Source organism: Ovis aries, chromosome 1 (assembly GCF_016772045.2).
Source record: "Ovis aries strain OAR_USU_Benz2616 breed Rambouillet chromosome 1, ARS-UI_Ramb_v3.0, whole genome shotgun sequence".
NCBI lineage: Eukaryota > Metazoa > Chordata > Mammalia > Artiodactyla > Bovidae > Ovis > Ovis aries.
In genome coordinates, this window is record NC_056054.1 from 261,153,006 (window position 1) to 261,177,845 (window position 24,840).

Sequence of the window (24,840 nt, forward strand, 5' to 3'; positions counted from 1 at the left end):
GATGTCTCAGAGGATTTCAGATCCCAGCCCAAATGTGTCCTGTTTCCCTTTCATTCAAGCCTCCCCTTCAATTCTCTAGCAAAATCTCCCAGCTGCAAGAAGTTCAGAATAATAAAAGTTATTAAATAAATGTTATACAGAATAGAGTAGAATGCAATGGAATATGATATTCCTAGCTATTCATCTCCCTGCCTTCATCTCTCTCTCCCTGGGCTGTGATGTCTAGTTATTCCATCTCTCAGTATCCCTTGCACCTGGCTCTTTTGTTCCTGAGCACACTATCATCATCTTTTATGAAAACTTTTCAATCCTGTCCTAATTGGTCTTCTCATTCTTTTCCTTCTGCACTGTAATCCATCTCACATACCTCAATCAGATTACTTTTTCTAAGACACTCCTGTAAATCTCTCCCTCAATCATGTTACTGCCTTCAGAATCCTGCAGGAGACACTGAACGCTATAAGACTGGATACTGTCTCTCAAGGTTTGCCTAGAGCAAGTACCCTCTGGTTCAGGGATATTGACTGTGAATGTGAAGGCTGCACCCTGTCCCTCTTTCTGTCCCCCCCAATCCCACAAGGCCTCATTTCACCCCAACCAGCTTGAAGTGTTATAACTCAACTGAATTGTTACTTCCTTGGAGATTTTGTTTCAAGCTGTGCATCCCTCTGATACTCAGCTCCATTTCTCTTGGAAACTGTCTTCTGATTCTAGACTTTCTGTCCAGACCTAGCTAAATATCCATCTCCTCTGCTGTCCAAATAGCTCCCATATATTTCAATGATGACACTGTTCTGAAATCAGTGACTTTCTTATTTCTCTACTCAGCTAGCTGAAACATGCTGTTTCTCATCTTGTGCTCCCTTTCTCAAGGCAGTTGCTCCCTCCCCCAGCATTATGCTTATCGGTCCTCCCACTGACGCCAATCCTGTGTCAGCAGTGATCATCTTATTATTACTTGATCTCATTAACAGTAGATGCACGGATATTACCTGAATAATAAACACGTTAAAGAAGTAATAGAAATCAAAGACATGCTTTGAATCAAACATTTTGATGACAAAGATCTAGTCTAATTACAATCCTGTCATGCACTGTGACAATCTTTAGTTCTTATTTGAAGTATTAGATGATGTTATTAGAGAAAGGGGGAGCAATTTAATGAAAACATCTTTAGCTAAAAGTGTTTATCATGCATATCTATAGCTGTTTAACATTTGTATAAGTGGTAGGATGAGAAGTACATGAAGGCATGTGGCCCAGGTTCCTTTAAGGACATGGGCCCCAGATTCTGCAAGTGACCTCAGGGGGTACCCAGCAGCCATCAGCCACTTCAAAAATGTCCCAGCTGCAGAGATCCTTGGTGGCCTGTATTCAATGAGTGACTGAAGATGGCAATTTTGCCCAAACCCAGGATGACTTTGAAGAAACACTTTCTCCAGAGACTCCTGCTTAATCAGATGAGGCTGCCACATGCCTGCATTACAGCTCATCTTCTCCCTGTGCCCAGTCCTTCTCCTTGCCTCTCCTTCCCAGGTTCAATAAGGACACTCCCTGGTAAACATCCTGCACACTTAACTCCACCTTAGATACTGTTCCCTGAAGAACACAACCTGTAACAGTAAGCTTCATCTGAAATGAAAATTTGATCTATTTTTCATAATAAAATCAGGTCTGTTTGTAATCTCGTCTCTGTATACTTCATCCATCCATCTATCCAGCCATCCATCTATCTATCCATCCATTCATTTATTCATCAATCCATCTGTCCATCCACCCATCCATCCAAATCACTTTTATTCATTTTAGACTGTCATTGGGGGAATCATGTGTGCTGGGTTCTCTTTTAATAAGACCCAGCTGTATGTGATTATCAGTATTTTCCTCTTATTCTGCAGAACAGAAAAGGGATGACAAAAGCAGGGGAAAGATAGTTGACATCTTTTGCTGCTCATTACCTTAAAAAAAGCCTGCTTATTCACTTGTTTGTCTTGCTCATTTGCCTGTCCCAAGTTCAGACAGTGTTCCAAACTGAACTTTGTCTTTGGGGTTATGCATATTAATGCGCTCAGTAAATATATATATCAAATAGCAAGAAATGAGGAAGAACTCAATGCCAACAGCTGAATTAGAACTCCAGAAATCCTGGAAGACTTAACTTAAAAATACAAGACTCTTGCATTGGCAGGCAGATTCTTTACCACTGAGCCATGTGGGAAGACCATGCAATCTTAAGAAAGAATGGAACTGGAGGAATCAACCTGCCTGACTTCAGGCTCTACTACAGAGCCACAGTCATCAAGACAGTATGGTACTGGCACAAAGACAGAAATATAGATCAATGGAACAAAATACAAAGCCCAGAGATGAAGCCATGCACCTACGGACACCTTATCTTTGACAAAGGAGGCAAGAATATACAATGGAGAAAAGACAATCTCTTTAACAAGTGGTGCTGGGAAAACTGGTCAACCACGTGTAAAAGAATGAAACTAGAACACTTTCTAACACCATACACAAAAATAAACTCAAAATGGATTAAAGATCTAAACGTAAGACCAGAAATTATAAAACTCCTAGAGGAGAACATAGGCAAAACACTCTCTGACATAAATCACAGCAGCATCCCCTATGACCCATCTCCCAGAATACTGGAAATAAAAGCAAAAATAAACAAATGGGACCTAATTAAAATTAAAAGCTTCTGCACAACAAAGAAAACTATAAGCAAGGTGAAAACACAGCCTTCAGAATGGGAGAAAGTAATAGCAAATGAAGCAACTGACAAAAGACTAATCTCAAAAAATATACAAGCAACCCCTGCATCTCAATTCCAGAAAAATAAATGACCCAATCAAAAAATTGTCCAAATAACTAAACAGACATTTCTCCAAAGAAGACATACAGATGGCTAACAAACACACGAAAAGATGCTCAACATCATTCATTATCAGAGAAATGCAACTCAAAACCACAATGAGGTACCATTTCACACCAGTCAGAATGGCTGTGATCCAAAAGTCTACAACCAATAAACACTGGAGAGGGTGTGGAGAAAGGGAACTCTCTTACACTGTTGGTGGGAATGCAAACTAGCACAGCCATTATGGAGAACAGTGTGGAGAGTCCTTAAAAAACTGGAAATAGAACTGCCTTATGACCCAGCAATCCCACTACTGGGCATACACACCAAGGAAACCAGAATTGAAAGAGACACCTGTACCCCAATGTTCATTGTAGCACTGTTTATAACAGCCAGGACATGGAAGCAACCTAGATGTCCATCAGCAGATGAATGGATAAGGAAGCTGTGGTACATATACACAATGGAGTATTACTCAGCCATTAAAAAGAATACATTTGAATCAGTTCTAATGAGGTGGATGAAACTGGAGCCTATTATACAGAGTGAAGTAAGCCAGAAAGAAAAACACCAATACACTATACTAATGCAACATTCAGAAAACAAAGATCATGGCATCCGGTCCCATCACTTCATGGGAAATAGATGGGGAAATAGTGGAAACACTGTCAGATTTTATTTTGGGGGGCTCCAAAATCACTGCAGATGGTGACTGCAGCCATGAAATTAAAAGACACTTACTCCTTGGAAGAAAAGTTATGACCAACCTAGACAGCATATTCAAAAGCAGAGACATTACTTTGCTGACTAAGGTCCGTCTAGTCAAGGCTATGGTTTTTCCAGTAGTCATGTATGGATGTGAGAGTTGGACTGTGAAGAAGGCTGAGCGCCAAAGAATTGATGCTTTTGAACCCTGGTATTGGAGAAGACTCTTGAGAGTCCCTTGGACTGCAAGGAGATCCAACCAGTCCATTTTGAAGGAGATCAACCCTGGGATTTCTTTGGAAGAAATGATGCTAAAGCTGAAGCTCCAGTACTTTGGCCACCTCATGTGGAAAGTTGACTCATTGGAAAAGACTCTGATGCTGGGAGGGATTGGGGGCAGGAGGAGAAGGGGACGACAGAGGATGAGATGGCTGGATAGCATCACTGACTCGATGGACGTGAGTTTGAGTGAACTCCGGGAGTTGGCGATGGACAGGGAGGCCTGGTGTGCTGCGATTCATGGGGTCGCAAAGAATCGGACACGACTGAGCGACTGAACTGAACTGAACACATATATATGGAATTTAGAAAGACGGTAATGATAACTCTGTATGCAAGACAGCAAAAGAGACACAGATGTATAGAACAGTCTTTTGGACTCTGTGGGAGAGGGAGAGAGTGGGATGATTTGGGAGAATGGCATTGAAACATGTATAATATCATATATGAAATGAATCGCCAGTCCAGGTTCGATGCATGATACAGGATGCTTGGGGCTGGTGCACTGAGATGACCCAGAGGGATGGTACTGGGAGGGAGGAGGGAGGGGGGTTCAGGATGGGGAACACATGTACACCCGTGGCGGATTCATGCTGATGTATGGCAAAACCAATACAATATTGTAAAATAATTAGCCTCCAATTAAAATAAATAAATTTATATTAAAAAAAATACAAGACTCTGTGTGTGTGCTCAGTCACGTTCAACTGTTTGTGACCCCTTGGACTGCAGCCTGCCAGACTCCTCTGTCCATGGAACTTTCCAGGCAAGAATACTGCAGTGGGTTGCCATTTCCTACTCCAGAGGATCTTCCTGACCCACCAGAGATGAAACCTATGTTTCTTGCATATCCTGCATTGGCAGGCAGATTCTTTACCACTGTGCCACAAAAATACAAGAAAACCTGGCAAATATTAAAATAAATCACACACACACACACACACACACACACACGCAAGCACATACACATACTGCATACACTGGATAATGGGTTTCCAGTAGATGAAGCTGTAGCAAAGGTAGGGTTCATAAATACAACCCAGTCAAATAGCACAGTTAATATCAGATTAGTGTAACTTTGGAATAAATCAGTGATAAGAGTATCAAACTCGTGTACTGTGATGTTTAAACAAGGTCATTCTTATGTAGCATGTCTATTTTGGATTACCAGATTGTGAGAACTATAGAGGCATAAATATGATAACATAAGTAGAAAAGTAAGAGGAACTAATAAAATGTTTAAAATTACTGAATAAGTCCATGGTGGAAAATATACTTAAAATATTTTAGGGGAAAAATCCTTAAGGCATAATGTAGAAATAAAATGATGAGTAACAAGAACTATTGTTTCCATGCGCTGGAAAGATATGTATTAGATACAAAGAGAAAAGACAAACGACTTGAAATGTGGAGGAATAAAACACTAACATGAGCTATGGGAAACATGATAGCATCTCCTTGCAAAGCACTTTCAAGAAAAATGGATCACCTGTACTCTTGTCAACCATATGAGACATTTCTTCAAGGATTTTCATAGAAGGTGTTTTTACCCATAATTATGTTATGTTGAAGGGCTTCCCAGGGGCCCAGTGATAAAGAATCTACCTACCAGTGCAGAAGACACAGAAGATGTGGGCTCAGTCCTTGGATTGGGAAGATCTTCTGGAGGAGGAAATGGCAACCCACTGCAGTATTCTTGCCTGGGGAATCCCAGGGACAGAGAAGCCTCTCAGGCTACAGTCCATGGGGTCACAAAGAGTCTGACATGACTAAGCGACTCAGCACGCACACACAGATTCTGTTGAAACACTATCTTTAACATTTTTAAGTGATGTACAACTTCAGAATTCATGAGGATTTCCATATTCAACAATTAGAGTCACCTTGAACTGAGGCTATAAGCAGATTACTTTTCCCCTGGTTGCAGGCAATAACATGTTTATATAGAGACTTGGTAATAAAACTAAGTAGTTTTCTGATTAACCCAAATTAATTTGCATCTCTAACATTTAAAGAAAAACCATTTGAATCACAATGGCATCAATAAGATGAAACATATCTCATGTTCTACAAATCCAAGTGGAAAAGATATATCCAGATGGATTGTACTTATTTTTATTCATATAGACTATCAAGGCAGGCCAAGCCAAAGACTCCAACTAGAAGTGATGACGGTCAGGCTCAATGACAGGGATGGCCAAGATTCACAAAACCACTAGCATTCATTTTTAAAGCTTATCTTCTTTTCCCAATTAGCTTCTTTACAAGAATTGCTAGTAATTACAATGTGTTTACATGAGAAGTATTTTTCATGACCTTGACTTAGGAAATGTCATCCTTCTTTAGAAGCCTGGATATTAATCATACCTGACTTCAACTGGCTGTATTTGTATGAAACATGTCATCGAGAAGACCAGGATATAATAAAGGTAATTAAGGTATTTCAACAAAGCTCTAAGTCAATGAAATTATTTTGGCAAATTCCAGGGCATTTAATTAGTGATTTAATGAAGAAAGAATATTGTGAAATGCCTGAAAATAGACCAACGAAAGATCTGTCTATATTCCATCCACTCAGTATTCACATCAGCATAATGTATGCCAGGCTAAATATATAGACCATCCCCATCCATACTTCCAGCCAACTGCATGTCCCTGCACCAGGGCCATTCTCTGAGTCTCTATGTCCTGCTGATGTGGCTCAGACAAGACGGTTTCCTGAATTGACAAGTTCTGCTTCTTTGAATGGAAGACAGAGTGAAATCATCCAAGTTTTTCTTTTTTTCACTTGTAGACAACTTGGAAGATTCAGTTCTACAGAAACAAGGTTTTTATTTTCCAGATCAATACATATTATGAGCAACTGGCTCTTTCTTTAAGAAATCAATAAATTCTTTCACTGAATTGAATAGTGAGTACAAGGACATTCATGTGCTCGGAGATATGACTGCAGCATATTTATGACCATTATCTGTACTTGAGCGATCCCCTTCGGTGCAAAGTCAAGAGAGATAACAGGAAATAGGGACTAAATGGAAAATATAAAATAACCTGACTAAAACAACTATTGACATAAAATTATTTCAAATAAACATTTTTGTATTAAACATGCATCAAAAGCCTATCTATATTATGCGCACATACACACACACACACACACACACACACACACAGACACACACAGGGAATGGGTTCCCATTTCCTTCTCCAAGGGATCTTCCCAACCCAGGGATTGAACTTGGGTCTCCTTCATCGCAGGCAGACTCTTTACTGTCTGAGCCACCAGGGATGTAATCTGGTCCATATACATGTAAAAGTAAATTTGTACCGACTTGTGTATATGTGTGCATATTCATCATATTCGGTTTGTATGTATATATTATACATATACATGTATTCAGTAGACATAAAGAACTGCTACCAATCAATACCAAAGAAAAATAGTGTAACATAAAAATGCAACAAAAGATTTGAACAGACATATCATGAAAGGAAATACACAAATGGCCTATAAACACACACAAAAAACAATAGTACTTCCATAGCATTTGTCCAATAATGCAAAATCTGTATCTAATCACAAGGAAATAGCAAACTGGATTTGAACAACTGGCTACAAAGTAATTCTTCAAAAATGTCAAAGTCAAGAACTGAGTAGAAACTGAAGAATATTACAGATTAAAAGAGACTAATGAGACACCGCAAATAAATGTAAGGTATGATAATGGTTGGACTGGGAAAAACAGCTGTAAGGGACATAACTGGTCAATGGACAGACTCTGCACATGAAATAGGGAAGAATAATACCAGAACTTGTGAACAGTTCTTTTTTTAAAAGGTACAACAAAATAGGGAATCTGTATGAACTGATGAGAAAGGTGTGAAATAAACCAAATACTGACAAAACAGAATGAAGTTCCCATCTGGCCAGTTGGCACCTGGGTGTCTGTTTGTGAGCCCAAAGGCATGTCTGAACAGTGGGGACTTGGGTTTCAACAAAGTCTTGTCTTCAGGGTAGAGGTGGTCCTCTCCTTTCCCTCTTTCAGACATCAGACCATTCCAAGAGAGCTGTGTTTCTGTGAAAGCATATTGACACTTTTGCGTGTACTTGCAGAGGAAACTCGTTTCTGGGCTTGTTGAACCAACAAGGATGTTAGAGATAGCAGGGCAGTGGCTCCCTACTTCCCCCCTTTAGGTAGTTTCTACAGGGAAGGGGAAAGTTTTCCAAGCTGTCCCAGAGCAAAACAATGGGACTAGAAAGAAAGGGAAGAACTAGAGAAGACAGATTTGCATTCAACAGGAGGAAAAAATGTCTGATCATCAAGGCCAAGCAGAATCAGAATGGACTAAGAGTTCACTGGGGGCACTGCAGGGATCTTGTGCAGACAATCTGGAAAAATTTGAGTACAGTTGAAGGCCAGGTTGAGTATCACATGGGATGCTGGTGTACATGAACCTTAAGTTATTTATATTCCTAAGGTTCTATCCTTGTATCATCTTTTCATATATATGTAGGCATACATTTTGGAGAAGGCAATGGCATCCCACTCCAGTGCTCTTGCCTGGAAAATCCCATGGACAGAGGAGCCTGGTAGGCTGCAGTCCATGGGGTCGTGAAGAGTCGGACACGACTGAGTGACTTCACTTTCACTTTTCACTTTCATGCATTGGAGAAGGAAATGGCAACCTACTCCAGTGTTCTTGCCTGGAGAATCTCAGGGACGGGGGAGCCTGGTGGGCTGCCGTCTATGGGGTGGCAGAGTCGGACACGACTGAAGCAACTTAGCAGCAGCAGCAACAGCAGGCATACATTTTATATACTTATTTATGTCCATCTACAAATGAATATCCAAAATGCTTATAATACAAAATGAAAATAATATAAAAAAGCTTATACAAGATTTTAGCACATACAAATACTTTATAATATCTTTACATTTATAAATAAATGTAATACACACATATATTTATGTCACATATTACATGTAAATAAACTACAAAATTCTGTTAAACTTTTGACAATTACTGTGTCTGTGGAAGTCCATATTGAATGACTTTGAATAACTGAGAGTTGTTCTTTCTGATTTAAAATGTTATCAAAGCATTATCACTTAAACACTCTCAAAGTCTTTTTTCTGAGTTTGTGTATGTGTGCACATACATAGGTATAAACTTACAGAGAGACTGACTATGTGTAAAGCAAAGAAAGTATAAGTAATTTTCTTGTCATTTTTTTTCCTTTCTATCTCTACTTAAGTCTCCTCTTGAAGTTCTCACATCTAACAGGCATAGCAAGTATTGCAAAACATTATTTCTCCTACAATTTTAACTTCAACTGGGTAAAAATTTGCATTGTTTGACTTCATAGAAAATTAAAAATGTGTTCTTTTTCTTTTCCTTTACTTAGAGGAAAGCAATTTGAGATATTATTTGTTAAAAAAAAGAAGTATTTCCCTAAATAAAGAGAAGTACCCAGCTTCATTTTCCAGAATGGAAGAAAAAAATTTCAGAGCAAACTACCTCCAGGACAAACCTGTTTGAATCAAGCACTCCGGATAAGTGTGGAGCTCAATTTTGACATCCCAACCAAAGTAAAGAACTTCTCTTCTGTGGAAGCTTGAGAGCATGAATCCTCAAGTTAGGTGAATAAACACAGCCACTTAAGTTAAGGGCTTCCTTGGTAGCTGAGTTGGTAAAGAATCCACCTGCAGTAAGGGAGACCTGGATTCGATCTCTGGGTTGGGATGATCCCCTGGAGAAGGGAACGACTACCCACTCCAGTATTCTGGCCTGGAGAATCCCGTGTACTGTCCTCGAGGTAGCAAAGAGTCGGACATCACTGAGCGACTTTCACTTTTCACTTTTAAGCACATTAAAAATTGAGCGCTTCTTTGGTAGTTTAAAAAGAGGGATGGTGAAAATTCCCACTTAATCGGGCTTCTTTTGCCACACTAAGATGCTACATTAACAAAGAGAAGTTCCCATTTGAAATCATAAATTAACACAACAGTGTTACATACTTACTATATTTTCCTTATGTTTCCACATCAGATCTATTCTCTCTTGTATTATTCACAATAGAAACTATACACTCTCTAAGTAGTTGCTGAAAATCAATATAAGAGTTTTGCAAATGACTAAAATTTATGGTCACACAAGACCCTAGCAAATAAGCCCTTAAATGAAACATTGCCCAATGGTAAATGAGGAATCGAAAAGAGAAAAATGACCCCGAAACGTCGTTGTTTTCTATGAATAACATTATAAACGACTGCAGTAGCCAGAGAGAGAATGGAAGAAAGCGTAAGTGACAAAGAGGGAGAGCCTTTTCTTCCCTGAGAGGGTTGGGTTTGGAAGCTGCTGGAGCTTGAGGGTTCCCTGGCTGGAATGGCAAATGAGCAAACGTCAGTCACAAAGTGTGCGATGGGTGACACAGCCAAGGCTGTTTCTGCGGACACAGCAGCAGCTCTGCCTGGGCCAAGTGACAGTAGCTGTCAGGAGTCTTTGATGCTGTCCTTAGACTATGCTCCTGGCTGTTCACTGAGAGATGGGGGAGGGCAGACCCATTCTCAGCACCATTTTTAATGGGGCATGCATTTCCCCAACTGCACCAACAGCAGCTGTGTGAGATGACTAGAGTCACAAAGCAGAGAAGACACAGCCTATGACCAAAACCTGCAGTGAAATCAGATCAGATCTTTAGGCCAGATCCTATAGAAGAGTGTGTCTGGTAGGCAACAGAACAAAGAGGTCGCTACCATGAGTTGGAAAGGCTGCAAGTGACACCAGGTTCTTCCATCAATGTGAATGAAGCAGGGCACGACAAAAATCTGTCTCAAATAACAACTGGAAAATGCTACAAATATAAATAAAATAAAATATCAAGGACTAAATACTGTGACTGCTTTTGCTGCATTTCTGCCATCTCCATTTTACCTCATTATAGTTTATTCACAGAGTCATGTCCAACTCTTTGCAGCCCCATGGCCTGCAGGACACCAGGCCTCCCTGTCCATCACCAACTCCCAGAGTTTACTCAAACTCATGTCCATTGAGTCAGCGATGCCATCCAGCCATCTCATCCTCTGTCGTCCCCTTCTCTAACCTTCAGTCTTTCCTAGCATCAGGATCTTTTCAAATGAGTCAGTTTTTCGCATCAGGTGCCCAAAGTATTGGAGTTTCAGCTTCAGCATCAGTTCTTCCAACCAATATTCAGGACTGATTTCCTTTCAGATGGACTGGTTGGATCTCCTGGCAGTCCAAAAGAATCTCAAGAGCCTTCTCCAACACCGCTTCAAAAGCATCAATTCTTTGGCACTCAGCTTTATTTATATTCCAACTCTGACATCCATACATGACCACTGGAAAAATCACAGCTTTGACTAGATGGACATTTGTTGGCAAAGTAATGCCTCTGCTTTTTAATATGCTGTCTAGGTTGGTTATAAAGCTTTTCCTAAGGAGCAAGCGTCTTTTATTTCAAGGCTGCAGTCACCATCTGTAGTGATTTTGGAGCCCCCAAAAATAAAGTCTGACACTGTTTCCACTGTTTCCCCATCCATTTCCCATGAAGTGATGGGACCGGATGCCATGATCTTCGTTTTCTGAATGTTGAGCATTAAGCTCTCCTCTTTCACTTTCATCAAGAGGCTTTTTAGTTCCTCTTCACTTTCTGCCATAAGGGTGGTGTCATCTGCATATCTGAGATTATTGATTTTTCTCCCAGCAATCTTGATTCCAGCTTGTGCTTCTTCCAGCCCAGTGTTTCTCATGATGTACTCTGCATATAAGTTAAATAAGCATGGTGACAATATACAGCCTCAACGTACTCTTTTTCCTATTTGGAACCAGTCTGTTGTTCCATGTCCAGTTCAAAATGTTGCTTCCTGACCTGCATATAGGTTTCTCAAGAGGCAGGTCAGGTGGTCTGTATTCCCATATCTTGAAGAACTTTCCACAGTTGATTGTGATCCACACAGTCAAAGGCTTTGGCATAGTCAATAAAGCAGAAATAGATGTTTTTCTGGAACTTTCTTGCTTTTTCGATGATCCAGCGGATATTAGCATTTTGATCTCTGGTTCCTCTGCCTTTTCTCAAACCAGCTTGAACATCTGGAAGTTCACAGTTCACATATTGCTGAAGCTTACCTTGAAGAATTTTGAGCATTACTTTACTAGCGTGTGAGATGAGTGTAATTGTGCGGTAGTTTGAGCATTCTTTGGCATTGCCTATCTTTGGGATTGTAATGAAAACTGACCTTTTCCAGTCCTGTGGCCACTGCTGAGTTTTCCAAATTTGCTGGCATATTGAGTGCAGCACTTTCACAGCATCATCTTTCAGGATTTGAAACAGCTCAACTGGAATTCCATCACCTCCACTAGCTTTGTTCATAGTGATGCTTTCTAAGGCCCATTTCACTTCACATTCCAGGATGTCTGGCTCTAGGTGAGTGATCAAACCATTGTGATTATCTGGGTCATGAAGATCTTTTTTGTACAGTTTTTCTGTGTATTCTTGCCACCTCTTCTTAATATCTTCTGCTTCTGTTAGGTCCTTGCCTTTTCTGTCCTTTATTGAGCCCATGTTTGCATGAAATGTTCCCTTGGTATCTCTGATTTTCTTGAAGAGATCTCTAGTCTTTCCTATTCTGTTGTTTTCCTCTATTTCTTTGCATTGATCGCTAAAGAAGGCTTTCTTATCTCTTCTTGCTATTCTTTGGAACTCTGCATTCAGATGCTTATATCTTTCCTTTTCTCCTTTGCTTTTCACTTCTCTTCTTTTCACAGCTATTTGTAAGGCCTCCCCAGACAGCCATTTTGCGTTTTTGCATTTCCTTTCCATGGGATCACCTTGATCCCTGTCTCCTGTACAATGTCACGAACCTCTGTCCATAGTTCATCAGGCACTCTGTCTATCAGATCTAGTCCCTTAAATCTAGTTTTCCCTTTGACTGTAAAATCATAAGGGATTTGATTTAGGTCATGCCTTGAGAAACCTGTATGTAGGTCAGGAAGCAACAGTTAGAACTGGACATGGAACAACAGACTGGTTCCAAATAGGAAAAGGAGTATGTCAAGGCTGTATATTGTCACCCTGCTTATTTAACTTATATGCAGAGTACATCATGAGAAACACTGGGCTGGGAGAAGCACAAGCTGGAATCAAGATTGCCAGGAGAAATATCAATAACCTCAGATAAGCAGATGTGAAGAGGAACTAAAAAGCCTCTTGAAGAGAGTGAGGAGAGAGAGAGGAGAGTGAAAAAGTTGGCTTAAAGCTCAACATTCAGAAAACAAATATCATGGCATCCGGTCCCATCACTCCATGGGAAATAGATGGGGAAACAGTGGAAACAGTGTCAGACTTTATTTTTCTGGGCTCCAAAATCACTACAGATGGTGACTGCAGCCATGAAATTAAAAGACGCTTACTCCTTGGAAGGAAGGTTATGACCAACCTAGATAGCATATTCAAAAGCAGAGACATTACTTTGTCAACAAATGTCCGTCTAGTCAAGGCTATGGTTTTTCCTGTGGTCATGTACGGATGTGAGAGTTGGACTGTGAAAAAAGCTGAGTGCCAAAGAATTGATGCTTTTGAACTGTGGTGTTGGAGAAGACTCTTGAGAGTGCCTTGGACAGCAAGGAGATCCAACCAGTCCATTCTGAAGGAGCCCAACCCTGGAATTTCTTTGGAAGGAATGATGCTAAAGCTGAAACTCCAGTACTTTGGCCACCTCATGCGAAGAGCTGACTCATTGGAAAATACTCTGATGCTGGGAGGGATTGGGGGCAGGAGGAGAACAGGACAACTGAGGATGAGATGGCTAGATGGCATCACTGACTCAATGGACGTGAGTCTAAGGGAACTCCGGGAGTTGGTGATGGACAGGGAGGCCTGGCGTGCTGCGATTCATGGGGTCACAAAGAGTAGGACATGACTGTGCAACCTAATTGAACTGAACTGAACTGAATGGTCTAGTGGTTTTCCTTACTTTCTTCAATTTACGTCTGACATTGGAAATAAGGAGTTCATGATCTGAGCCACGGTCAGCTCCTGGTCTTGTTTTTGCTGACTGTTTAGAGCTTTTCCATCTTGGCTGTAAAGAATACAATCAATCTGATTTCGGTGATGACCATCTGGTGATGTCCATGTGTAGAGTCTTGTCTTGTGTTGTTGGAAGAGGGTGTTTGCTATGACCAGTGCATTCTCTTGGCAAAACTGTATTAACTCTATTATATTCTTTGCAGCCAAAGATGGAGAAGTTCTGTACAGCCAGCAAAAACAAGACTGGGAGCTGACTGTGGCTCACATTATGAAGCCCTTATTGCCAAATTCAGGCTGAAATTGAAGAAAGTGGAGAAAACCGCTAGACCTTTCAGGTATGACCTAAATCAAATCCCTTATGACTGCACAGTGGTAGTGAGAAATAGATTTAAGGGATTAGGTCTGATAGGCAGAGTGCCTGAAGAACTATGGATGGAGGTTCGTAGCATTGTACAGGAGCCAGGGATCAAGACCATCTCCAAGAAAAAGAAATACAAAAAGGCAAAATGGTTGTCTGAGGAGGCCTTTCAAATAGCGTGATAAGAAGAGAAGCAAAAGGCAAAGGAGAAAAGGAAAGATGTACTCATATCAGCCCACTCACCAAACCCATATTTCAAAGTCCCCCCAGTCAGAATCCAAAATCATGGTCCCCAGGCATGTGACCCTACACCTTTCTCTTCATAAGACTTTCCCAAGCCATGACCATTTCAGACTCCCTCTATTCACTTTTCCATCATCCAGGCTAGAACTTCTGGAGTCATTTCTGGTTCTTACTCACCCTCCCTCACCAAGTCCATTTCTTCTCTTTCATCGCTTCAATTTAATTAATTATCTTTCTCTCTTAAATTAGGTGCCACGTATCACATGCCCCTTACTTCTAAAATAATATTCTTTCTCAGCTTTTAAAATAGCTTTCTTTCTAGGTTTTTTGACTTAATGTCTCCTCACATTAATCCTAGCTTCCCACTGCAATGTGAATTACTTTTCGGTAACACACTGTGGAGTGCTAACTGGAAAGTAGAGATGTGTATTCGAGTCTTGAATACATTACCAGGCAACTCTGAGCAAGTTCCCTGCTCTCTCCTATTCTCTTTCTCTGCTGATGTTTTACCTACATTACAGAGTCACTGTGAGTATTAATTAAGGTTACAATTATAAAAGTGTTTTGTAAATGACAAAGTTTTACATAAATACAAATAGAAGGTGACATTTTTACCTAGCAGCCAATTAACTTTCTGGCAGTGTTGGTCCCTAGCAATTAGAACACTCAATTAGGCACTGTTCAAATTCAATGTGGCACCTAAAACGGGGCAAGAAAAGCTTTGAAATGTGTTAAATATAACACTGCTTGTTAAACTGAAATGGAGTGAAAGAAGGGATTCTGACTTTCATTTCTCCCTGCATGTTTGAAGGCAGCAAAATTGTGGAGGTTTAGCCGCTTAGTCGTGTCCAACTCTGTGAACCCATGGACTGTTGCCCACCAGGCTCCTTTGTCCATAGGATTCTCTAGGCAAGAATACTGGAGTGGGTTGCCATTTCCTTCTCCAGGAGATCCTCCCAAACCAGGGATTGAACCTAGGTCACGTACACTGGCAGGTGGATTCTTTATCACTGAGCGAGCAGTGAAGCCCCAAGCTTCTCGTTAATGTATTTTAGAACTTAAGTCTCAGGCATTATTAATGATTAATGCTATTTATATTGGTTTCTGAGGTTTTTAAAATTGTTTTTCCAATCATATGATACAATATAAATGAAGGAAGGAAAAAGGCAAAAAAAAGATATGATTGAAAAACAGTATTGCTGCCAGTGTCATGTAAACACACACACACATTCACAGCCACGTACTCACTCACACACACACTACTCTATTCAGTGTTAGAGGAGAACCTCTGGGACGTAAGATAAAAATGGTTTGGTTTACACTTTTCAGCATTATTAGTGGAAACAATTGGGCCCATTTCCAAATGAAGCCAAATTTTTAGGTATCATATTTGCTCCTCTAAAATTATCTGAATACAATAATATTCACCGTGCAGTTTAACTGCAAAGGTAATGGAGCTGTATATACATGAATAAAATGAGAAAGACTCTTCCAGTCCTGATCTACAGGGAAAGTCAGAAACCTCAGTCTTTTCCTGTAATTCAATCGATTCCTTCTCTCTCTCTTATCGTAACTCATCATAATTGAAAAGAGCAAAGGTTACTAGTTTTTAAAAGCTTTGATGGACTACAAACCTGACCACTGGAGTGTGATTTAATTTACATATTTCATTTCAAAACATTTTAAAATTCCTATTTAAATGCTCAGAAGTTAATTTGGTTACAACCTTTCTACTGACATCTGAAGAAAGGCTAAAATCATTAATTTACTAACTGTTACCAAATGCTGAAAGTCAGATATCATCTTAAGCAAGAAAAGCAAGTGGTATCTTGAATTATTTTAAATATCTTTGTGAGAGGGCAATGAATGTGAATACGACTACTTCTAAGAAGTAAGCCCTAGGTTGACATAAAGGAAACCAGAATTTATTATTTTTTCCCTGGGAAGCCCTAAGAGGTATAAGCAGGCTTCATCATTTTATTTGTTTACACAAAAATAAAATTCAATAAAAGGGGGATATACTGTAGTATTAATAGACAGAATTGTATTTAGTTTAGACATTGCTCCCTGAAATATAAGAAAGCATGTTCTGAAGCAACAATAAACAAAAAGTATAAAGGCAAGAGGAGAAAGAGGTGGCAGAGAATGAGATGGTTAGATAGCATCACCTGCTCAGTGAACATGAATTTGACCAAACTCAGGAAGAGAGTGAAATACAGGGAAGCCTGGGATGCTGCAGTCCAAGAGGTCCCAAAGAGTCAGACGTGGCTTAGTGATGGGACAACAAGAACATATACTCTCTCCTCGGCCACATGCTCCGTCACTCAGCCATAGTCGACTCTTTGCAACCCTATAGACTATAGCCCTCCAGGTTCCTCTGTCCGTCAGATTCTCCAGGCAAGAATACTGGAGTGAGTTGCCATTTCCTCCTACAGGGGATCTTCCTGATCCAGGGACTGAACCTGCATCTCCTGAGACTCCTGCACTGGCAGGCAGGTTCTTTACCACTGAGCCACCTGGGAATACCCCTCTGCCCAGACGTGTGCACAAAATGTTAACCTACGATGAATGAATTCCAGTGGGACACAGATTTCTTTAGCAAGTTTTGTATTCCCAGCTTCTTGGTAAGCCCATTGTTTAAAGTCTTTCTAATAAAATTTTTGTTAGTGTGTGATATTTTCCTATGGCAGGGTCCATGGGCACATCTACTTTGTCATCTACTCTGCTGTCATTAGAGACAGCCAGGAATGACTCTGGCTTTGATCATTTGGCTGTGGTAAGTTTCAGAGTCCCCTAAAGTGCAAGGAGATCAAACCAGTCAATCCTAAAGGAAATCAACTCTGAATACTCATTGAAAGGACTGATGCTGAAGTCAAAGCTCCAATAATTTGGCCACCTGGTGTGAACAGCCAACTCATTGGAAAAGACCCTCATGCTCTGAAAGATGGAAGACAGGAGGAGAAGGATGACAGAGAATGAAACAGTTGCGTGGCATCACCGACTCTATGGACGTGAGTCTGAGCAAACTCTAGGAGAGGGTGAAGGCAGGGAGACCTGGAGTGCTGTAGTCTGTGGGGTTGCAAAGAGTCAAACAAGACTGAGTGACTGAACACCAACAAAGTTTGATAGATGTCTTTAGTTTTACATCATCTTTATTGGGAGGGCATTCTGCTTCTTGTCTCCCTGATCTGATTGTCACAGCTCACAGCCTCCTTCCATCTGGCCCGCCCCTGCATCCTCCCTATCAAATTCTTTGCTTGGTTTCTTTTTATCCCTGGGGTTGATTTCTTCTGGGGAAAATTCTTAGCCATCAAATAGGATTTATTTTCTAAGGTATTGACCTGCTGGACATAGAGTAGATATTCCATTCATCATGAGTCAAGAAATAAATCACAAAATGAAGTTTCCTGCAGCTATGGCTTGCCAAGAATTTCTAATGATTTGAGAAAACTCTTAAGATATGCAGTTGTTTAAAAATTCAAAATTATTCATGTGCAGGTATATGTACATGTATTAATATAAATACATTACACTGTTGTTTTTGTTCAGTCGCCAAGTCACGTTTGAATGTTTGTGAACTCCATGGACTGTAATTCACCAGGTTCCTCTGTCCATCCAGGCAAGAATACTGGAGTGGCTTGCCATTTCCTTCTCCAAGGGATCTTCCTGGGCCAGGGATCAAACCCATGTCTCCTGCATTGGCAGGTAGATTCTTTACCATGGAGACACAAGGGGAACCATATGTTGCACAACATACACCAAATAATACATTACATTATGTGAGAGTACGTGTGTGTATGAGAATTTATAGGTGTCCCTAAATAGATAAACTAACAGGATTTGTGAGAAAAAAATGGCTGGGGAGGACCATAAAAAACCTATGAAGTTTTGCAGCCAAGACACTAAAAGACAGTTGTTGGTACCTAGGGGGGTAACTGGGCAGCTCAGACATGCAGCTTAACTGCATGACAAGGAGGCTGGTGTTGAGTTACATAATCACCAAAATTCATCCTGATGGTTAGATTTCATGACTGTCCACATCATGACGTCATGATGTAAAGAAAAATATAAAAGTCTAGAAAATTTTCTGTGGGGTTGTCCATTCATTTCATTCCTATGTTTTTGCTTTGATCTGCTCATTTATTTTGTGTGAAGTCTTTATGCATTGCACAAAATCTCTTCCAGGTGGATTCTAAAAGAACTTACTTTTAGGAGACTGTAGAAAAACAAAGCTAAGTGTTTTATAATGATTTGTCAGACAACTAGATATGATGTGTTTTTTTCTATGATATTATCAAAACACACATCCTCTGGAAAACCAAGCCAAAAATTCATGTGGAAAGAAGACTATCTTAACCATCAGTCCGGTGAGGATGCACTGGCGAAGAGAACAGAACATCTAATACACTTTATCATTCTTCATTCTGAACATGCAGGTTTTCAGATTATTTCACTCTTGGTGGACAAACTTAGCAATGGTGACTTGGGTGGGGACAGAGGGCACAGCCTTACCTTTGACAGTCACGTGGACACTCTGGCTGGTGGAAAGTTGGGGCTGGACTAGCACGTTGCAGGTGTACTCCCCCTCGTCAACTTCCTTCTGCACATCGGAGAGTTTTAGGGTTCCATTATTCTCAAATGCCACTTGGCGGTGGTTGAAAGGAAGCAGATTCGAGTTCTTGTACCATTTGATGGAGTAATACGGATAGCCAATCACACGACAGTGAATGTATGTGTCCCGCCCCGCTATTGCTGTGATATTTTTCATTGGTCGAATGCTTGCAGGCCCTGGAGAGACACAGAGAAACTCTTGAAAATAATTTAAGGGTACATTTTATGTGTGGAAATGAGTACACTTTTCCTTGAGTTTAAAAATGTATTTGTTTTCATGGAAGGACATCTTTTTCAATTCAGCAATTTTTTTCTGCATTTGGCATTTTCCACTAAGAAGGTTTTTTTTTTTTTCCTTTTCCTTTTCATTTCATTGCCTTCCAATGAATTGAACGAGTGCTAATTATCAACTACTTCTATTTAAAACATTTTGAATTATAGGCTAAAAGGCAATTTAATCAATAAAAAGTAACAAGCTTCACTGAACAATCATATTCAGCTGGTGAGATGCTGTTAGCAATTCAGCTGCTTAACTCTCTGTAAAATAGATTGTGAGGATGGAGGTTATGCCATGTTGCACTATGAATGTAAGGTAAGTACCACGTACATGAAGAATGTCGTAGAACAGAAGAGGAGGAAGGAGAGAGCATGCAGAGCATAAACCAGGAAAAGAAAGCTCCAGAGGACAAGTTTAAGAGTAAAACAAGAGAACAAGCTGACTAAGGAAACCAAAATGCCATTTCCAGCAGTGATCCGGTCACTGCCATTCCTCAGTGGGAAGCAAGAGGGCAGGAGACAAGGAAGCGACATTAATCCGGTCTGGCATTCCAAGACTGGGCTCGGTGCATGCAGAAACCTCCTTCTCCGCTACAATGAGTCATGTGTGTTTTTTGAGGAGTTGATTCGACAAGCACCTCTTACGTTTATTCGAGCCTGGTAGAGGACGACGCCCGCAGAGTTGTTGGCCGTGCAGCGATAGACACCCCCGTCGCGGACCTGAGAGCTGGAGATGTTCAGGTAGCTGACCACGTTGCCCTCCGACGTGATCATCTGGCTGATGCGGTGGCTGCCGCCCTTGAGGATGGGGTCGTCGTCCAGGGTCCACGTGATCGTGGGCAGTGGCGTTCCCTTCACGTTGCACATCAGGGACACGGCCTCGGCTGGACTCACCACCTTCTCACTAAAGGCGGAAATGATTTTGGGAGTTCCATCTGCAGGAAGACAAACCACGCATGGAAGTGGCACATATGCATAATTAAAGGACTTCCGAGTATGTCTATTGGATGATCAGAGGGTGGGTGGAGTGGCTATCAAACGCCCCTCAAAAGACTGGTTTTATTGATAAAGCTAAGTTCCGCGTAGGACAACACTTCAGTTTCAAAATAAGTAAATGGAGACTTAGCTAGCTTTAATCTCTCTCTCCTCTATTTCTTGATTGTCATAATCATGCAACTCAGATGTTCATGATAGAGAATGTCATCTCCCAAGAAGTTTATAATTCCGAACTGTGAGGTCCCCACCCAAAGTTGCAAACAGAGGAAATTCACCCACCTCCATGGCTAATTTAGCTTTCTACTTCCTCCCAGTTAATTAGGGATTGCTCAATGGGGAACTGTTTAGAGGAAGAAAGAACTAAGACATTGCTTATTTATTTCTCTGTCATTTTCTCATAAGGAATCATCTTTTATAGTTTTAATGATAAATAATGATAACTGAATGTGAATTTTCATGAAGGCCCTGTGTAAAAGCTATATCAAGTTGGGCCCTTTCAGTATTATTAAATGTCTCCATAAGTATCTTTTCTTTCTTTTTTAAAAATGTTATTTTACTGAAGCATAGTTGATTTATTAGTTTCTGCTCTACAGCAAAGTGATTCAGTTATACATACATATGTTATTTTTCAGATTCTTTTCCATTGTTGCTTATCACAGGATACTGAGTATAGTTCCCGGGACTATACAGTAGGACTTCACTGTTTATCCATCCTATTTGTTGTTGTTCAGGCGCTCAGTCATATCCAGCTCTTTGCGACCACGGGGACTGCAGCACACCAGGCTGCCCTGTCTTTCACTGTCTCCCAGAGTTTGCTCAAACTCATGCCAATTGAATCCACCCTTTATGTACTGATCAATACTTTGTATCTGCTAATCCTGAACTCCCAATCCATCCCTCTCCGACTCTCCTTCCCTGTGGCAACCACCAGTCTGTTCTCTATGCCTGTGAGTCTGTTCCTGATTCATGGATAAGTTTATTTCTGTCATACTTTAGATTCTGTAAGTATTATAACTAAAGTGAAAAGTGAAGTCACTCAGTCATGCCTGAGTCTTTGCAACCCCATGGACTGTAGCCTACCAGGCCCCCTGTCTGTGGGATTCTCCAGGCAAGAGTACTGGAGTGGGTTGCCATTTCTTTCTCCAGGAGATCTTCCCCACCCAGGGATTGGACCAGGGTCTCCCGCATTGCAGGCAGACGCTTTACCATCCGAGCCACCAGGGGAAGCTCACTGTAAGTAAGGTGGTCATTAATTTATCTGGGATACTTCTGAGAATAAAACTGATACTAGGAGAACAGACACAACTCATGACCGTCCCAGGAAAACAAGGAGATTAATCTTAGGAATGTTTCCACAGAAATTTCCAATGTTTTTGACAAAGACCAAATTTTCATATTCCATTATTTTTTTAAATCATGTATTAGAATACCTCCTTAAGGTTATATTCTATGTGCTGTCCTGTGCTTAGTCACTCAGTCATGTACGACCTTTGTGAGCTCATGGACTGTAGCCTGCCAAGCTCCTCTGTCCATCGGGATTCTCCAAACAAGAATACTGGAGTGGGATGTCATGCCCTCCTCCAGGGGATCTTCCCAGCCCAGGTATTGAACCCAGGTCTCCTGCATTGCAGGCAGCTTTTTTACCAGCTGAACTACCAGAGAAGCCCAAAGTTATATGCTAGTAACAACAAATGCATTTTTTTCATGTATATTAGGCCTCCATTAGAGAGATACAGGGCCTCCCAGGTGGCACTAGTGGTAAATAATCTGCTGCTGATGCAGGAGATGCAAGAGACACAGGTACAATCCCTGGGTCGGGAAGATCCCCTGGAGGAGGAAATGGCAACACACTCCAGGATTCTTGCCTGGATAAATCCATGGCCAGAGAAGCCTGGCGGCTATAGTCTATGGGGTCAAGAAGAGTTGACACGACTATACAACTGAGCACATACACATTAGAGTGATACACACATATTAGAGAAAATGTGTGAAAGTCAAAAGAATGGAAAGTTACCAATGGATCTCCCAGCTTTAGGCATATAAATCAACATTGTGACACTTTTTTTTTTCCAGGCATAAATATATCATTTTGACAGCACTATGATCACGTGCAACTGGATTTCTGTGTCTAGTAATAAACCTTGATGGTGGAGATATATTTTTTTAAATTGGTACAAATTGAACGTTAATGATTAACAGATTTTTTTTAACTTTTTGATTTAAGTTATAACAATTACATGTATTCACTGCTGAAAATTTGAAAGCATAGATAAGCAAAAGAAAAGTTAGAAACAAAAGGGAGGGGATTTATATATACCTATGGCTGATTCATGTTGAGGTTTGACAGAAAACAGCAAAATTCTGTAAAGCAATTATCCTTCAATAAAAAATAAATTATTTTAAAAAAACAGAAAAAAAATTCTAAAGCTCTCTTGCAATTCCATTACTGAAGGTAAGTGTTGCACCATCTTTTCATTTGCAAATTGCTGAATCTTAACTTCATTCCAGCTCACATTTTGGGAGGCTGAAGAAGGCTTTCAAGTATATTTTTTTCAGGGTCAGATTCTTAGGTTACAAACATCTTTCTTTTACTATCAAAGATGACATAAATAACTTCATAATATCAACATAGAAAATCTGCACTTTAGCCCTGAGAACCCTGCAGACATGACTTCAATGTGCTCTACATTTAATTTACAGAGAAGTTAGATGTCATTCCGATCATAATTCTTTGTATATGACCAATTGTTGATGCTTGAAAATGTTGAAGTTATTTTATTTGACCTTAAACTCAACATATTTTGTCAGGAGGTGTTTAGCTATAAATTTCTTTCAACTGATTTTTACACTAAGCATTGAACTGTCAAGTTTTATTTTAAAATCTATTGGGGAAAGTTTTCTTCACTTATGCCTTTATTTTTGTAGATAAAGTTTACCCACAGCTAAATGTATCTTAAGAGTACCCACAGAATGAGTTTTGTTAAATAAATACATCTATGTAAGCACAAGGCTGTATATAGTCACCCTGCTTATTTAACTTCTATGCAGAGTACATCATGAGAAACTCTGGGCTAGAAGAAGCACAAGCTGGAATCAAGATTGCCTGGAGAAATATCAATAACCTCAGATATGCAGATAACACCAGCCTTATGGTAGAAAGTGAAGAAGAACTAAAAAGCTTCTTGATGAAAGTGAAAGACGAGAGTGAAAAGGTTGGCTTAAAGCTCAACATTCAGAAAACGAAGATCATGGCATCTGGTCCCATCACGTCATGGGAAATAGATGGGAAACAGCGGAAACAGTGTCAGATTTTATTTTTCTGGGCTCCAATATCACTGCAGATGGTGAGTGCAGCCATGAAATGAAAAGACGCTTACTCCTTGGAAGGAAAGTTATGACCAACCTAGACAGCATATTCAAAAGCAGAGACATTACTTTGCCAACAAAGGTCCATCTAGTCAAGGCTATGGTTTTTCAAAAGCAGAGACATTACTTTGCCAATAAAGATCCATCTAGTCAAGGCTATGGTTTTTCTAGTAGTCATGTATGGATGTGAAAGTTGGACTGTGAAGAAATCTGAGTGCAGAAGAATTAATGCTTTTGAACTGTGGTGTTGGAGAAGACTCTTGAGAGTCCCTTGGACTGCAAGGAGATCCAACCAGTCCATTCTAAAGGAGATCAGTCCTGGGTGTTCATTGGAAGGAATGATGCTAAAGCTGAAACTCGAGTACTTTGGCCACCTCATGCGAAGAGTTGACTCATTGGAAAAGACTCTGATTTTGGGAGGGATTGGGGGCAGGAGGAGAAGGGGTCGACAGAGGATGAGACGGCTGGATGGCATCACTGACTCGATGGACAGGGAAGCCTGGCGTGCTGCAGTTCATGGGGTCGCAAAGAGTCGGACATGATTGAGCGACTGAACTGAACTGAAGCACAAAATGAAGGAGATAAGAGTCATTTCTACCACCTCCCAGCATGTTGTCAGGGGTTCTTTCCAGCAGTCTCTACGCATCACGTGCACTCTTCAGATTTCTATCACCATGCATGACTTCAGCCTGTTCTTGGCTTCCAATCATGTTTGTGTGTGCCCTACATGTACTCTGTCACAACCAGAGTACAGTTAGTAAAATTAGGAGCTGCAACTTTGGAACCGTGGTGTTATCTAATGCAGAGTCTGTCTATTGACCAGTTATGTCCCTTATAGTTGTTTTTCCCAGTCCAACCATTATCATACCTTACATTTATTTGCAGTGTCTCATTAGTCTCTTTTAATCTGTAACATTCTCCAATTTCTACTCAATTCTTGACTTTGACATTTTTGAAGAATTACTTTGTAGCCAGTTGTTCAAATCCAGTTTGCTATTTCCTTGTGATTAGATACAGATTTTGCATTATTGGACAAATGCTGCTGCTGCTGCTGCTAAGTCACTTCAGTTGTGTCTGACTCTGTGCGACCCCAGA

The 24,840-nt window shown here is 40.5% G+C and overlaps 1 protein-coding gene across 1 annotated transcript in view; it reads right to left on the bottom strand.

The window, feature by feature from the left end:
* The window catches only part of DSCAM (DS cell adhesion molecule), an 827,097-nt gene that overhangs the window by 288,083 nt on the left and 514,174 nt on the right, over positions 1–24,840 (bottom strand). The window contains exons 8-9 of the mRNA XM_042237343.2: positions 20,022–20,318; positions 19,009–19,284 (exon numbers count right to left, since the gene is read on the bottom strand). Coding sequence (XP_042093277.2) covers positions 19,009–19,284; positions 20,022–20,318 — 573 coding nt within the window. The remainder of the gene's footprint in view (positions 1–19,008; positions 19,285–20,021; positions 20,319–24,840) is intronic.